General features: G+C 39.2%; 1 protein-coding gene across 1 annotated transcript in view; it reads right to left on the bottom strand.

Moving 5' to 3' along the window:
- Window positions 1-494: 494 nt before the first annotated feature.
- The window catches only part of LOC309553340 (dual oxidase 1-like), a 165,126-nt gene continuing 148,672 nt past the window's right edge, over window positions 495-16,948 (bottom strand). Inside the window, exons 31-33 of the mRNA XM_082254407.1 lie at window positions 15,317-15,472; window positions 5,358-5,486; window positions 495-639 (exon numbers count right to left, since the gene is read on the bottom strand). Of these exons, the coding sequence (XP_082110533.1) occupies window positions 517-639; window positions 5,358-5,486; window positions 15,317-15,472 (408 nt within the window). The 3' untranslated portion in view covers window positions 495-516. The remainder of the gene's footprint in view (window positions 640-5,357; window positions 5,487-15,316; window positions 15,473-16,948) is intronic.

The raw sequence follows: 16,948 nt of genomic DNA on the forward strand, positions 1-16,948 counted from the left end.
AAAATCTATGATTTTTAATGGAGTTAACAAAAAATACATCACATTATCAAAAAAACATTAAAAAAACAAAATAAGAAAAAAACAATTGCATTTACTTGTGAAAGTTTTCTTCTTTAACCTTAAGGTTTTCTACAAAGCAAATTTGGTTGAGTTAATTTAAATCATAGTTGACATGTGAAAATATTATCAATTGTTCCCCCTCATCTATTTTTGTTCAAATGTTGTTTTTGTTCTTGTCATTCTCACCTCTCTTTATCTATAAACAACTGTTACAATTTTAAAATCTAACATATAATAAACATATAATACAAAATGTACAATGCTGCTTGTCTACCAATCAGTTACATAATTAACCTCATGAATGTACACAGATGTAATGATATAAATCTATAAAGAGAATATAATCTGAACAAGTTATCTGGTATAAATGATTTCAATGAAGAAAGTAGAAAACAGAATCCGTGAAAAGAGATGCCATTCAAATGTTTCTGGAATCTGTCAATAATGTTAACCTGTCTAAAAATTTTCAAAATGGTGAGTGAATTGGGCCTGGTCCCTTCTGTTCAGGATCTGGCAAGCCTTTTCCACATTTTTGGTCATTCCAGGAGGCCCGCAACTGAAAACTCCCACTTTTTTAACCTAAGAAAAGAAAATTATTGGCATTAAAGCAATACTAAACACACATTGTTTAATTTACAGTATCCCTTATCTTTACATCTTCTTACATTTTTATCTGTATATGTATATGGATGATAGCACTGTCATTATTTTAAGAAAACAAATTTCTATGTACTGTTTTTTTCCTAATCGATATAAAGCTGTCATGTGGCCCAGCTTTTTCCCAGCCTGTCTGCAGGGAGGCATTGGCAGAAGGAGCTCATAATCCTCTGCTGCTGGTCACACATTAAAAAAAAAACAGCCTTTGGAATAAAGAGTAAAAATAATAAATAATATAAATAAATTGTTTTAAATTGTTGTACAAATACTGCTCAAAAAAATTAAAGGAACACTTTTTAATCAGAGTATAGCATTAAGTCAATTAAAATCATGGGGTACTGATCTGGCCAGTTAAGTAGCAGAGGGGGTTGTAAATCAGTTTCAGCTGCTTTGGTGTTAATGAAAATAACAACAGGTGCACTAGATGGGCAACAAAGAGATGACCCCCAAAACAGGAATGGTTTTACAGGTGAAGGCCACTGATATTTTTTTCCCTACTCATCTTCTCTAAAAGTTTTTCACTAGTTTTGCTTTTGGTTAGCGTTAGTGTCCCTACTCATAGCATGAGGCGATACCTGGACCCTATAGAGGTTGAACAGGCAGTCCAACCCCCCCAGGATGGCACATCATTATGTGCCATTGCCAGCAGATTTGCTGTGTCTCCCAGCACAGTTTCAAGAGCATGAAGGAGATTCCAGGAGACACGCAGTTACTCTATGAGAGCTGGACAGGGCCGTAGAAGGTTCCCTAATCCATCAGCAGGACCGGTATCTGCTCCTTTGTGAAAGGAGGAACAGGATGAGCGTTGCCAGAGCCCTACAAAATGACTTCCAGCAGGCCACTGGTGTGAATTTCTCTGACCAAACAATCAGAAACAGACTTCATGAGGGTGGCCTGAGGGCCGGACATCCTCTAGTGGGCCCTGTGCTCACTGCCTGGCACCGTGGAGCATTTGCCATTGGACACCAGAATTGGTAGGTTTGCCACTTGTGCCCTGTGCTTTTCATAGATGAGAGCAGGTTCCCCCTGAGCACATGTGACAGATGTGAAAGGGTCTGGAGAAGCCATGGAGAACGTAATGCTGCCTATAACATTGTTTAGCATGACTGGTTTGCTGGTGGGTCAGTAATGGTCTGGGGGGGCATATCCATAGAAGGACACACAGACCTCTACAGGCTGGACAATGGCACCCTTACTGCCATTAGGTATCAGGATAAAATCCTTGGACCCATTATCTGACCCTACACTGGTGCAGTGGGTCCTGGGTTCCTCCTGGTGCATGACAATGCCTGGCTTCATGTGGCAAGAGTATGCGGGCAGTTCCTGGAGGAAGAAGGAATTGATACCATTGAAAGGCCTGGCCTTAATCCAATAGAACACCTCTGGGACATGATGTTTTGGTCCATCTGATGCCATCAGGTTGCACCTCAGTCTGTTCAGGAGCTCAGTGATGCCCTGTCGTTGTCAGGCATGCACACAAGCACGTAAGGGGCCATACAAACTACTGACTACCATTTTGAGTTGCTGCAATGAAATTTGAGCAAAATGGACTAGCCTGATGCATCATTTTTTCACTTTGATTTTCGGGGTGTCTTTGAATTCAGCTCTCTGTAGGTTGATTATTTTTATTTCCATCAAATGATGTGGCATCCTTTCTTTCCTAACACATTACCCAGTCAAAATCAGTATAGATATCCAGCATGATATTTTTCCCCATTTTTGACAATAACATGGTGTGAGTGGATTTCAGCCAATCATAGGCTGTGTTACGCCCCTCCAGCCTGTGTCTATTGTGTGTATGTGCTTAGAATAACAGGAAGGTGAAGCCTCCATCAATCAATGTGCAATATCCTGCCTTTATTGTGTTTAGTTGGTTAGTGGCCATGGAGGAGGGAGGGAGCTGGCTGTCATTTACTCGAGTGTATATACCCAGATGTGTGACTCTATACATGGGCTGCTCAGATGTGATCAAGGAGGAAATGAACAGCTTAAGCTGGCCAAATATACAATTTTCATGTTCAATGTTCTTTAGATTTACCTTCAACTATGTAGCGCAATGGTCTGCCTGATTGGATACAATTTGAAAGGGTTTAGGTTTTACCTCATATTATATGGTTTTGGTAAAACTAAAGGAAAGCTGTACAATAATATTTGTATAATGTATGGCCAGCCTTAGAAACATGTTGAAAGCTGAGCATGTGCACTAGCTACCAACAGCTGCTCTGCAGAATCCCCAGCTGCAGTGGGGACATGGACAGAAGGGGGAGATAGAGAGCAGAAGGATTAACCAGCCTTTTTGCAGAATACAGAAAACAAATCCCAGTGATTATGAACAGCATGTAATACAGCATTTATTGATAGTTTTTATGATGTGAGTTTGATGACACTTTAACAAGAACACTGGGCTCCAAGGGCCTAACTACAGGGGTTGAAGGGGTTGTAATTGCAACCAGGCCCCATGCTCTAGGAGTGAAAATACAAAGCAAAAGAAGGGCGCACCAGCCTAGCGCATTATCCTCAGCAAGTTTATTTGGATAAAATTGTTTAAAATCAAATACTCACAAACAAACAAGAAGTTTCAGGCACATCAATTCCATACACCTGCCTCCTACCAGAGGATCAACGTCTTTACTGGAAGCAGAGGGCTGACGCGTTTCGAGGCTGTGCCTCTTCCTCAGAGCCTCCCATGCTCTAGGAGGCCTGTGCAGCTCCCTTGTACACCTGGATAGAAGGGGCGGTGGGGCAGCATGTAGAGAAATCACTGTCCTCCTTTTTCCTCCTGTAGTTGTAGAAGGAAAATGGAGGAGATTGGTTCCTCTGTATGATGCCCCCGCCGCCCCTCCTATCCAGTTTACTTGTGTTCTGCTGTCTCTGGGCCCCTGTGTGCTCCCTCCCCTCCCCGCTGCTACAGGGGATGTGTCACAATATCGAACTAGGAAGTGGTCGGTAAATATGTAATTTACCAGCTCCTTCCTTTTCTGAATGGACAGAGTCATAGTCAGTGACATTGTAAAAAAATAAAATTATAAAAAATAATACAATTAAAATACCAAAAAATAAAAACTACTGACACCAGTGGGTGAACTTCCAGGATTGCAAAGGTCACACTTGCAATCGGGCCCTGGCATTTCACCACCATGGGGAGGCCTTAAGATGGTAGGAAGGGGGCCCACTGCAGAACTTGTAAAAGGGTCCCTCTGTGGGATCATAATAAAGGGCCCCAAAACAAGAGTAAAGGGCCCCAGGATGAGTGGGAAGAGACCCAGGCTTGAAGGAAAGGACCCCAGCCAGTGGTCCAGGGGGCCCTTCATGGTTTCTTGCACTATTCCCCTAAAGATTCTAGTTACGCCTCTGCTGGGCTCCATTCGCAGAATGAATTTACTTGAGATATTTAGGTATTAGGTACCGCCCCTTCCTTAACAGCTCCTATTTATTAATAATTACTCCAACTAGTGCCAGGCGTTAAATTACTGTATGTTTTTTCTTCTGAAATACCGCAAGACTTTTACTCATGTGATATTTTAGTAGCGTTTTTTGTGAATGGCAAAAAACTTTTTTAAAAATGGTAAGCAGTATTTTACTGCATTTTTTTAGGGAAAACCTACTGCTTTGGGAATCGAGCCCACTATCCTGAAAAGAGAAATCTCTTCCAAAACGAAACAAAATGATTAGTACATTTCCAAGTGTTTGATCTTGTGTGAAATTGAGGAAAATGTAAATACATAATGGCTAGGGATAAGGAGGCAATTTTACTAAACTTAGTTTTACAAAAAAACTATTTCGAATTTCGCTGTAATGTTGTCAGATTTAGCCTCAGTTTATGCCATATTGCCTGCTCTAATGACATGAACTTGAAAAAAAACATATGGCTTTGCTGCCTGACATGTGATCACCATGTCACTGCTGTCATAGCAATCAATTGCTTTGTTGGTGGACAAAGACAACCATAAACCCAACCCTAACCCTAACCGTATCACTAATCCTAATACTAAAATGTGGGGAAATTGTGTTTTAGCCAATTTAATCATGTGCTAGCAATTAACATCCTTTTATTTTTATAGAATGAGATTGGGTCTTGGCAAACATAATTTTCACCATATTCACAATGCTTACTGAAAACACCCTTGTAAAGTAAGTATTCTCAGATCTTTCAGTAAATTAGAGTCATTTCATGGATTTATTGTTAAAATCCCTTTTACATGCTGTATCAATAGCCCATGCATTTAAAAACTGACCACATCATTCATAGAGGCTCTATGTACTATCTTGGCAAGACGACTCTGTAAAAGCAACTTTGTACGCTATGACAAGGGTCACTTACATACAGACTCCTCATAAAATGGTTAGTGACAAGCAGCTAATTACAAGGGAAAGCTTTGAGTTTTCTTGTAGTCAGCAACAAAACAAGACAAGCCTTTTTTTGCAGCAACATTTTAGAATCATATTATGTTTATTAAATTACTGAATATTACGATAACGCAATAATTAGTTCTGGAGGTTTATTAGCTTTGCTAGATTATAATAATGTGTCAAAGCAAACCAGCAAATTATGGTAATAGATATATGATGGCTATACACAAATTAACAATAAAAAATATTTGAATTTCATCTCAGTAAATGCACAGTAAAAAAACTCTTACCTCTGGATGAACTTCCTGCAGAGAATTGAAAAATGGTACAAACTGCGGCCTTCCAAAATGAGTGATAGATCGTAAACCAGTAAATAAGCTGCGATTTAGGACTCTCTGGAAATGACGTTCACATATATACTACAACAGAAAAGTCATCAGGGGTTACATTTACATTTTGGATAGAAGCATTTGTTTCAGAGGTTGCAATTAGAGAAAGAATATATATACATATATACAGCGGGTAAAATAAGCATTGAACATGTCACCATTTTTCTAGGTAAATATATTTCTAAAGGTACTATTGACATAAAGTTTTCACCACATGTGTAACAACCCATGCAATCCATACATACAAAGAAACCAAAACAAATAAGTTCAAAAATGAAGTTATGTGTAATAAAATAGAATGACACAGGGAAAAAGGATTGAACACCTGAAGAAAGGGAGGTGCAAAAAGGCATAGAAAGCCAAGACTCCTGCTGAAATCTATCAGTAATTAGAAAGCAAGCTTGCCCCTTGTCAATGTAAATTAATATCAGTTGGTTCAGTCTCAACTGATGGCCCATAAAAAGGTGTCTCATTACCAAGGTGTCACACAGGAAAGAGAACTATGATTTAAATGGTATTGCTGAATTGTGGTTTCATTATTCACATGACTGGGCTATTATTATTCCTGGCTATGCTCTCTTTTGGAAAGACAGGGTAAATCAGAGAGGTGGTGGTGTCTGTCTCTATGAGAAGTGATCTCAAAGTGAGTGTGAAAGAGGACCTAGTTTATGGAGAGTGTGATGAGTCTGAAGCAGTATGGGTGAAAATGTACATGGGTGTGCATAATACAAAGACTATCATTGGAGTTTGTTATAGACCTCCCAGTATTAATGAGGAGGTGGAGATGCAGCTCCTTGCACAAATAGAAAGGACTGCAAGGGCTGGGACAGTGATAATAATGGGGGATTTTACCTACCCAGACATTGACTGGAGTATTGGTACTGCTGGAACAGTTAAAGAGCAAAAATGTATAAACGTATTACAAGACAATTTTATAGTGCTGTTTATTGAGGTCCCCACTAGAAACAATGCTCTGCTGGACCTGGTAATCTCAAACCATGCAAAGCATATTACCAATATTCATATAAAAGAACATCTGGGTAGCAGTGACCATAATATCATTTCATTTAATGCTAGCTGTAAGCAACAAACATATACAGGAAATATAAAAACACTTAAGGATGAGGGCTGCTCTCCAAGACTTAGACTGAAAGGAAATATTGGCATCAATGAACACAGAACATCAATAGGAATTCTTGAAAAAAACTGTATGTGAACTCACTGCAAAGTATATTCCCATGGGCAATACGTTTAAAAGGCTAAAAAGAAAACCTATGTGGCTCACAGGCCAAAGTTAAAAAAACTATAAATAATAAGAAAAGTACTTTTAAAAATTTAAAAATGAAGGAACACTATCATTGTTTAATTGTTAAAAAGAGTATATCAGAATATGTAAAAAGGAAATAGAGGATGCAAAAATTCAAAACGAAAGACAGATTGCAAAAGATAGTAGGACAGACCCTAAAAATTCTTCAAATATATTAATAGTAAAAAGGTTAGGTCTGAGCATGTAGGCCCTTTACCAAATAATCAGGAGTGGGTGACTGGGGACGAAGAGAATGCAAATTTATTAAATACTTTCTTCAGCTCTGTATATACAAAGGAGCATGGGAGAGTTCATGACCATAATGGGGATGGTTTTGGCACAGCCCCAAATGATCCACAATGACTCAAAAGTAATGTGGCCTAGAAAAATGTAGACAGAATAAAGGGGAATAAAGCACCTGGACCAGGTAGCATCCACCCACGCATCCTAAAAGAATTGAGCTATTTCAAAGCCTTTGTTTCTAATTTTTAGGGACTCGTTAAGGACTGGAATAGTACCGTTTGATTGGCGTAGAGCCAATGTGGTGCCTATATTTAAAAAGGGATCAACGTCTTTGCAAAGCAGCTATAGACCTGTTAGTTTACCTTCTATAGTCGGGAAGATACTGGATAGTTTAATAAAAGACCACATAGATGAGTTTTTGCTGGAAAAAAATATTTTAAGCAACAGACAGCACTAATTCATGAGAGACAGAAGTTGTCAAACAAAGCTGATTTCTTTTTATGAGGCGGTAAGTAAAACCTTGGACGGAGGGGCGGCTGTGGACGTAATATACTGTGGATCGGTTTGTAATTGGATAGAAAACTGGCTAAAAGATAGAATTCAGAGAAATAGTGGTTAGGGTTGAGCGAACACGGACTGTATTATTCATGTTCGTACCGAATAATTGGATTTTTGTTACCCGAACACGGACCCGAAAACTTTACTGTATATTTGGGTAAAAATCCGTGTTCGGTCGTTTTATTTCCGGGTTTTGCATGCTTTGGCGCGCTTTTCATGGCGGGCTTTCAACAGCCAATCAACAAGCGTTTAACTGGTGTGCCTAAGTAATCCCAGCCATGCCTACAAATGTATCAGTAGCTGTGATTGGCCGTCTGAAGCATGTGACCAAGTCTTTATAAGTTCGAGGCAGCGCCGCTGCGGCGTCATTCTGCTGTTTAGTTCAGGGAGAGAGCACACATCAACGTGCTGGCTGCTGATTAGGGACAGACAGGAAAAAAAAAACATTTGTGTCCGGATAGAATTGAGGGACAGGTCGGAGTGTGTTAGGCAGGGCGAGTTGTAGGCATTTTAGGGAGAGAGTCTGCTGATTTTTAGGGTCAGTGTGTTCTACAAACTACAATCGATATTGCTGTGTGGGGTGGGGTTTGCAGTGACCGATCTACGATCTTATCAATCCTTTTAGGGACAGAGTCTGCTGATTTTTAGGGTCAGACAGTGCGTTCTACAAACTACAATCGATATTGCTGTGTGGGGGGGGGGGGGGGTTTGCAGTCACCCAATCTACGATCTTCTCAATCCTTTTAGGGACAGAGTCTGCTGATTTTTAGGGTCAGACAGTGTGTTCTACAAACTACAATCGATATTGCTGTGTGGTGTGGGATAGGAGATAGGCAGGTGTCAGTGGTCCACATCCATTTTGCTGTGTGTGGGCTGCAGTGAACACAATCTTTTTGGGGTGCAGTGAACACAATCTTTTTGGGGTACAGTGAACACAATCTTTTTGGGGTGCAGTGAACACAATCTTTTTGGGGTGCAGTGAACACAATCTTTTTTGCCCACTGAGGAGGGAGAAAAGTATTTTTCTATCAGGCACTGTGTGCAGCATTTTCCCTTCAGCTGTGCTGTGCTGAGTGACTGATCATACACTGCTGTGTTCAGTTCACATGTGCTAATATTGAGTGGTTTTAGAAATCATACACTTTTTTTCTATTCCACTATTCAATATACAGCCTTGGGTTAAAAAAAATTAAATTGTGGCCTGCAGCAGAGCTGAATGATATTTGGGGTTTTTGGGGTTCATCTCATACTTCTGAAGATTTGAGGGTGCTGCCTGTTCCATACTCCTCCTACTCCTCATTCAGCCTTTTAGGGGTACAAACAATAGTAATTGGGGCCTAGTGTGGTTTTGTACGTGTGAGATACATACACTTTTTTTGATCATATTTCCTATTCCGCTATTCAATAAAAACCTTTGGGGATCAATTAAATTGCGGGATAGTTTGTGTTGGTACGTGTGAGATCCACCTTTCCAAGTTTTTGGGGTTCATCTCATACTTCTGAAGATTTGAGGGTGCTGCCTGTTCCATACTCCTCCTACTCCTCATCCTGCCTTTAGGGGTACAAACAATAGTAATTGGGGCCTAGTGTGCTTCTGTACGTGTGAGATACATACACTTTTTTTGATCATATTTTCTATTCCGCTATTTAATCAAAACCTTTGGGTATAAACAATTAAATTGCGGGATAGTCTGTGTCGGTACGTGTGAGATACACCTTTCCAATTTTTGGGGCGCATCTCATACTGCAATGTGGACAAGCTCACGTTCATTAAAATGAACCAGGCATGGATCCCACAGGACTTTTCCATACCTTGTGCAGAATAGCGATGGATACCGACCTTACCCAGCCATTGTTCCATTTTTGCTCTTTCTCACTCTTTTGGGGTGTACCCTCATTTAAAATTTGTGAAAAGAAGCAGTGTTGGCTACCTCGTCCTCCTCAGGACCAGATTAACGTAGGGGCTATTGGAGCTGCAGCTCCAGGCCCCTACCTTTATATAGGCCCCAGGTTGGCCATATTCACTGTTACCGCTCTTCTGTCACTTGTAAACACAGAAGTCTGGCTTCTATGCTCGCTTCCCCAGGCAGCTCCCTCAGAACCTCCCCACACAGCACGAAGGCCGGACAAGGAGGGACAGTTGCCGATGCATGGATGTGTTTATGGGCTTCAGAGACAGCATCCCATGTGGAATTAGGCATGCATGGCTGCACCCTTCCTCCTCTGGGTGCATGCCAAGGCACGGCCCTTAAGGCCCTTCAAAATCCTCAGCACCAAGCCCATGATGCTCTTAATCCAGCCCTGGTCCTCCTCCACCGCCGCTTCCACCTACACCGCCCATAGGTGTGCGCAGCCTATTGCATTAGGGTGTGCACCCCAAAGTTTAAATACACATGCATGCGTTTGCCTACATGTACATGGCCCCGATACATTACTCTCCCTGCTGGCAAAGTGAAATAGAGCAGAGCAGGTCCGAGGGAGATCTTTCCCATCTCCTCACTGGCAAACAGAGCAATAATGCTATGTGCCCTAGGTGATTAGGGTGTGCCCAGGCACATCCGGCACACCCTGTGCGCACGCCTATGACACCGCCACATCCACCACCACCTCAACCTCCCTCCTACTCCATATGGGCCTCGTCCTTCAGAGATGAAGAACATTGTTTTATTTTTCTGTTTTTTTTTGTTGTTTTAAGTTATTTCCCTATCCACATTTGTTTGCAGAGCACTTGCCATGCTCTTAACTACGTTTTGCTGCCATTTGCAGCACTCTAGCCCTTTCCATTGGTGTTTTAGAGCCATTTTAGTGCCTGAAAGTTCGGGTCCCCATTGACTTCAATGGGGTTCGGTGTCCGGGAAAAGTTCGGCAAAAGTCCGGGACACGGACCCGGACTTTTTTTTAAAGTTCGGCCGAACCCGCCGTACACGGACATCCAGGTGTCCGCTCAACTCTAATAGTGGTTAATGATTCTCACTTTGAATGGTCTAAGGTTATCAGTGGTGTACCTCAAGGTTCAGTGTTGGGACCCTTACCTTTTAATAACTTTATAAATGATATAAGGTCTGGGATTAAAAGTACTATTTCAGTCTTTGCAGATGACACCAAGTTTTGCAGTGGAATAACTTCCATACAGGATGTCTCAAACTTACAAGCTGACCTCAATGCACTGTTTCATTGGGCAACTACAGTATGTGGCAAATGAGGTTTAATGTTGATCAATGCAAAGTTATGCACTTGGGGGGCTAAGAATATGCATGCAGCATACATACTAGGGGGAACACAACTGGGGGAATCCATAGTGGAGAAGGATCTGGGTGTTCTGGTAGATCATAAGTTGAATAATAGCATGCAATGCCAAGCTGAGGTGTGAAAAATTTTCAATGTGGGATATGATTACTCGCGCCAAGATGTAAAAGGTCAGATATGGGAAAGCTGCAAGTATTCAAAGACACTAACTGAACAGGTAGTAGTCTCAAAATTGATAAGTGAATGGGTAAATGAAAAATTTTCAGTTGTATAAAATGTGTTTCTATATTACAAAATAGAACAATATAGGGACATTAGATTGACAAGAAATGTATATTTTTATCTACAGTAGTGCTAATTGTCTTAAAACCAACAGAATAAAATTTGTGTTTATTTTGTTAAACCATTTGTCTATAGACAGCATATTAAAAAAAAAAAAAAAACTTTTTTGCTAGACAATATTACCAAAAGAAAGCCTTGTGTTCCTGAAAAATAGATACATGTATTACCTCATTATATTAAAGCCTAACTCAAGGTTTAACATGACTTTAAATAATTTAGCCCACCTCTCCACTCAAAGCTTTTTATGCATTCATAAAAATTCAAAGTGTCTTGTGAATGGCTAAGCAGCACTCAGTCGGACTCGATCTTATTCCAGGAACAGGACAGAAGTCACCATCCCACTGCCAGAACACATTGCTATATACTGTAAGTAGCTGATGCTACATACAGTTCATACAACACTGACAGCATGCACATTTTTTAGCAATGGAAATAGTTTGTTTGGGCCATCTTGGTCCAAACACACTGTTTAAAGCAGCGTTTCTCAACCTTTTTTCAGTCAAGGCACCCTTTAAAATTCCACACAATCTCAAGGCACCCCATTCTAAAGTTTAAAAATGAAACTAATAGTTTTACATAACGCAGCAACAACCATACACGTAGGACACCCAACATTAGAGAAGATTATTCTTCCAAAGCAAACGCACCTTTGCACACTGGTATTAGTATTAGTATTACAATTTTTCTCTTCTCCCTTAGTATCCCTCCCTTACTAAGCTAATGTGACCTCAGAGTCGATGGAGAGGGCCGGGGAGGGGCAAACAAGGATGATGTGCAAGTGCGCAATATTCTCATTATCAACAGATTATGTCACTGGCAGCTGGAAGGTTGTAATGGGGCACAATTAAAACTTGTGGCAGGCTTCAGCCACCCATTGTGGCTGATTGTATACAATTTTGTATACAATTCTTTGGGCAATTTCTAGGCATTTTATCAAGGCATACCTGAAGGCTGGTTTAAAGTCATAGTAAACCTGGGGTTCAGCTTTAACTGAATACAAATTTATTACCGAATAAATAGACCCATGAAAATAAAAACATGATCGATAAGGGTTTTACAAAAATGGCTAATATACTGGGAAGTAGCTATTTCTCTGTAGAAAATTCAGCCAAAACCATGTACTTGGCATTTCTGCTAGAAAGCTCCAATCAAAAACACAACCAGAAGGTTTTTTTTTTTTTTTTTTTTTCTTGCCTCTAATCGCTGAGCTTGAAATATGCCTTGAAATATGCCTCCAAACATCCTATGTGCATAGACACATAGGATAACATTAGCTGCTTCTACAGGCAAAACACTAAACTCCTGTTTGAAGCAGCGATTTTTAAGCCTGTGTGCATGGACCGTCATATTAAAGTACAGTTACAATATTTTTTTCTCTCCTTAAGCCATTTCTTTGAAAAAAATACAAAAAGTAATTTGAGGATTACTTCCTCATTATATTATTCTTGACTGTGTATGATCTGTGAAGTACAATTACTGAAGCCTGAATAAAGAATAATGTTGGTCCATTATGTACTCATTTTGTTTAAAATACTATATAAATATATATTTTTTAATACTCTTGCTTTAGCAGTTCTATGCCACTTTGTAATGCAACTTAATTAGTTATATTATATCAAGAGCTATTTTTACTCCATATTTATTCATCATCTCGAATGGTGTTAGAAAATAGCGTTCTGGGAAGATGTAAGAGTAATGCTAGTTTTCTAAGGTAAAATTGCAGTAAAATGACTTGTAAGTACATGTCTGTTATTATTCTTTTACACAATCTTGACAGGAGTAAAATAGTTACATGGCAGTTCAGCAAAGAGTATTACACATCTTTTTGATTCATCACAGAGTCATAGACATAACATGGAAAAAAAAAAAAAAAAAACTCTTTGTTTAAAGGGGTTTTTATGTTTAATAAAAAATAGCTTTTCTTTTTTTCTTTAAGGCCTCTTGCACATGATACTCCTGTTTGAGCATCTACTTTTTCAGACTTTTTTTGCATTTGCACGCATGAGGCGTAAATTACTGACCAAAAAAACTGATTTTTCTATTTTTTTTTTATTTTACTGAAGAATGGACAGCGCTTGTGTGTGCAAATGGCACATTACAATTAATGGACTGTTTTAGCTCATTAAAAATAAAAAAAATAAAAAAGCTGTATTGAGCTTTTTCAAGCTGAAGTGTACAAGAGGCCTACTAATAGGATAATTCAGTGGTGGTTCAATATTTATAATATCTTATTCAACAGAGGGCAGTTCTCTCCCACCAATATTCTACACCTAAAATAGCAGGATGAGTGAGATAAGCACATTTATGTTTCAACTGGACACTCCTATTAAGTCTACCACAACTCTATAATAAAACATCTACTGTTTACTGTAAAAATGGTTCATGAAGATGTGTAAAACTTTTGGAGAATTTTTTAAGATATTAATGTAGGTAACAATAGGTATCAGCTAGTGCCTTAGCACATTACATGCTATAGAGCACTTAATCAATAGACCTTATGGATAGATTCCACTTATCTATGGGCATGACTCTAAACAATAAACTTTCTTTTAAACAACAGGTATTGGCTGCCATCAGGTGCTCCTTCCACCATCTCAGAAATATTACAAGAATCAACCAGATTTAACCTCTTAAGGCGTCAGCATACCAAAACTTTTTTGGCACTTTCATGCTCCTAACTTTGTGGGAACAGGTTGGAGATGACCCCTTCCGGTTCCAACTTGAATGCACACCACTGCACAAAGAAATGTCCATAAAGACACGGATGAGCAAGTTTGGGGTGGAGGAACTTGACTTGCTAGCACAGAGTCCTGAACTCAACCCGATAGAATGCCTTTGGGATGAATTAGAGCCGAGACTGCAAGCCAGGCCTTCTCATTAGCATAAGTGCCTGACCTCACAAATGTGCTTCACGAAGAATGGTCAAACATTTCAACAGACACACTCCTAAACCTTACGGACAGCCTTCCAAGAAGAGTTGAAGCTGCTATAGCAAAGGGTGGGTCAACTCAATATTGAACCCTGCAGACTAAGACTGGGATGCCATTAAAGTTTATGTGTGTGTAAAGGCAGGTGTCCCAATACTTTTGGTAATTTGGTGTATACAGTGCCTTGAAAAAGTATTCGTACCCCTTGACATTTTCCACATTTTGTCATGTTAGATCCAAAAATGTAAATTTATTTTATTGAGATTTTATGTGATAGACCAACACAAAGTGGCACATAATTGTGAAGTGGAAGGAAAATGATACATGGTATTCAACGTGTTTTACAAATAAATATATGAAAAGCGTGGCATGCATTTGTATTCAGCCCCCCCCCCCCCCGAGTCAATACTTTGTAGAAGTACCTTTCAATTCATTTACAGCTGCAAGTCTTTTGGGGTATGTCACTACTAGCTCTGCACATCTAGAGAGTGGAATTGTTGCCCATTTTTTCTTGCAAAATAGCTCAAGCTCTTTCAGATTGAATGGAGAGCTTCTGTGAACAGCAATTTTCAAGTCTTGCCACCGATTCTGGGTCCAGACTTTAACTGGGTCATTCTAACACTTGCTGTATTTATACTGAGTTTACATTTACCACAGATGTTCTCTATTTACTAATTAGGTGACTTTTGAAGGCAATTTGTCCCACTAGATTTTAGCTAGGGGTATCAGAGTAAAAGGGGTTGAATACAAATGCACGCCACACTTTTCAGATATTTATTTGTAAAAAACATTTGATAACAACCTATTATTTTCCTTTCTTCTTTTCCTTCCAATTATGTGCCACTTTGTGTCGGTCTATCACATAAAATTCCAATAAAATACATCTACATTTTGGTTGTAACATGACAAAATGTGGTAAATTTCCAGGTGTATGAATAGATACATATAGATAGATTTCAAGATACTGTATCTATTCACCCAGGCTTATAGCAACACCTGCCAAATCCTTCTCTTCAAAGATCCCAACCATAATTTCATAAGTGTTTTGAGTCCCCTGGGAGAAAAGTGTTATTATAATTTCAAAGTTGTGGTTTATTAATCAGAGGAGGTTTTTAATCCTATACAAAACATTGTTTTCCTATAGAGAACCAAGATGGCAGTATCTGTGGAACCCATACATATGAGATTGTCACACACATATGAAAATGTCACTTGATCAGGTCAACATGTTTTCTTACCAGCATGGTAGTACGAAGGTCAAACTTTTCAGCAAACTGAGTGATGTAGATGTGAACAGACACTAAGTTATGTTCATCATTCTCTTCAACTTCTCTTATTATGTCTGTTAGCCACTCAAAATGTCGCTGTGTACGAGTGATCCATATAAAATATATCTAAAGAAAAAGTGTTTTAAAATACTTTTAACCAATTATTTTTTCATAAATACTTTCATATGAATGCCTTTGACAATTAGATTTAGAGGTTATTTAGATAGATAGATAGATAGATAGATAGATAGATAGATAGATAGATAGATAGATAGATAGATAGATAGATAGATAGATAGATAGATAGACAGATAGATAGATAGATAGATAGATAGATAGATAGATAGATAGATAGATAGATAGATAGATAGATAGATAGATAGATAGATAGATAGATAGATATATAGATATATATATAGATATATATATATCGATATATATAGATATATATATATGTTATTGAAGTAATTCTACAGGAAAATTTAATAAAAATAACAAACATTTAATACTTATCTGCTCTATGTAATGGCTTTGCACAAAACAGCCCAGATCCTCCTCTTCTCAGGTCCCTCACCGCCACTCCTGGCTCCTCCCCCTGCCGAGTGCCCCCATAGGAAGCCGCTGTGAATGCATAGGTTTACTCTACCCCTTTTTGCGTTAGCAAATCAGGCCTAAAATCCAGTTTGTCAATGTTTAAGATAACAAAGTAAAACATCGTGGGGAAAACTAGGCTTTACGTTTAGCAATATTTTCCTGCATAATTCGTTGTTTTTTATGCAATTTATAGGCAAAAGTGCGTAAAAAACATTTTGCAATTTTTGAGCAGTACAAAACAAAAAATATCTCCCTTATTTTGCACTTCAAGAGTGATAAAAAAAATTGAAAGAGTAGCTGCACTATAACTTGAAACATACCCTAATAAAATAAAAATATGAATTGCAGCGCTACAAAATGATCAATGAAATGTGCAAAACCTATGCAAATGAATCCATAAATACCAAAAAATATGCTAAGTGAAATTAATTAAATTAATAATCAGTTAATACATACAATAAAAACAGTATTGTGACATGCTTTTAATAAAATCCTTATGATATGACAGAAACAATGTTCATTAAATAATGTTTATCAACCAGTTCCGGGCTGCTCGTCGCAGTTTTACGCAGGACTACTTCGATCACGCGCTTGGTGCTGGGGGGGGCAAGCGTGCGCCGCCAACAGCGTGCTCCCGCCCCCCCACTAGGCAGCGGGGATGACGATGCATGGGGCTGGCGGCAGCGATTGCCGCTGACCACCCACGATCGCTCCCCGCTGAGAGAGAACAATGGTTTACTGTTGTAAACACAGCTGACCGTTCTTCTCTCTGAAATGATCACAGAGCGCCTGTGATCCTTCTATATAGGATCACAGGTCACTATGGTCATTTCACAAGCCCCTCCCCCCACAGTTAGTAAACACTCCCCTAGGCTTACATTTAACCCTTTGATCACCCACTAGGTTAACCGATTCCCTGCCAATGTCATTATTACAGGAACAGTGCATATTTTTAGCACTGAATACTGTAGTAATGTCACTGGTCCCCCCAAAATTGTCAAACATGTC

The sequence above is a fragment of the Pelophylax lessonae genome (genome assembly GCF_965119305.1).
Source record: "Pelophylax lessonae genome assembly, chromosome: 4".
In the NCBI taxonomy this organism is placed as follows: Eukaryota; Metazoa; Chordata; class Amphibia; order Anura; family Ranidae; genus Pelophylax; species Pelophylax lessonae.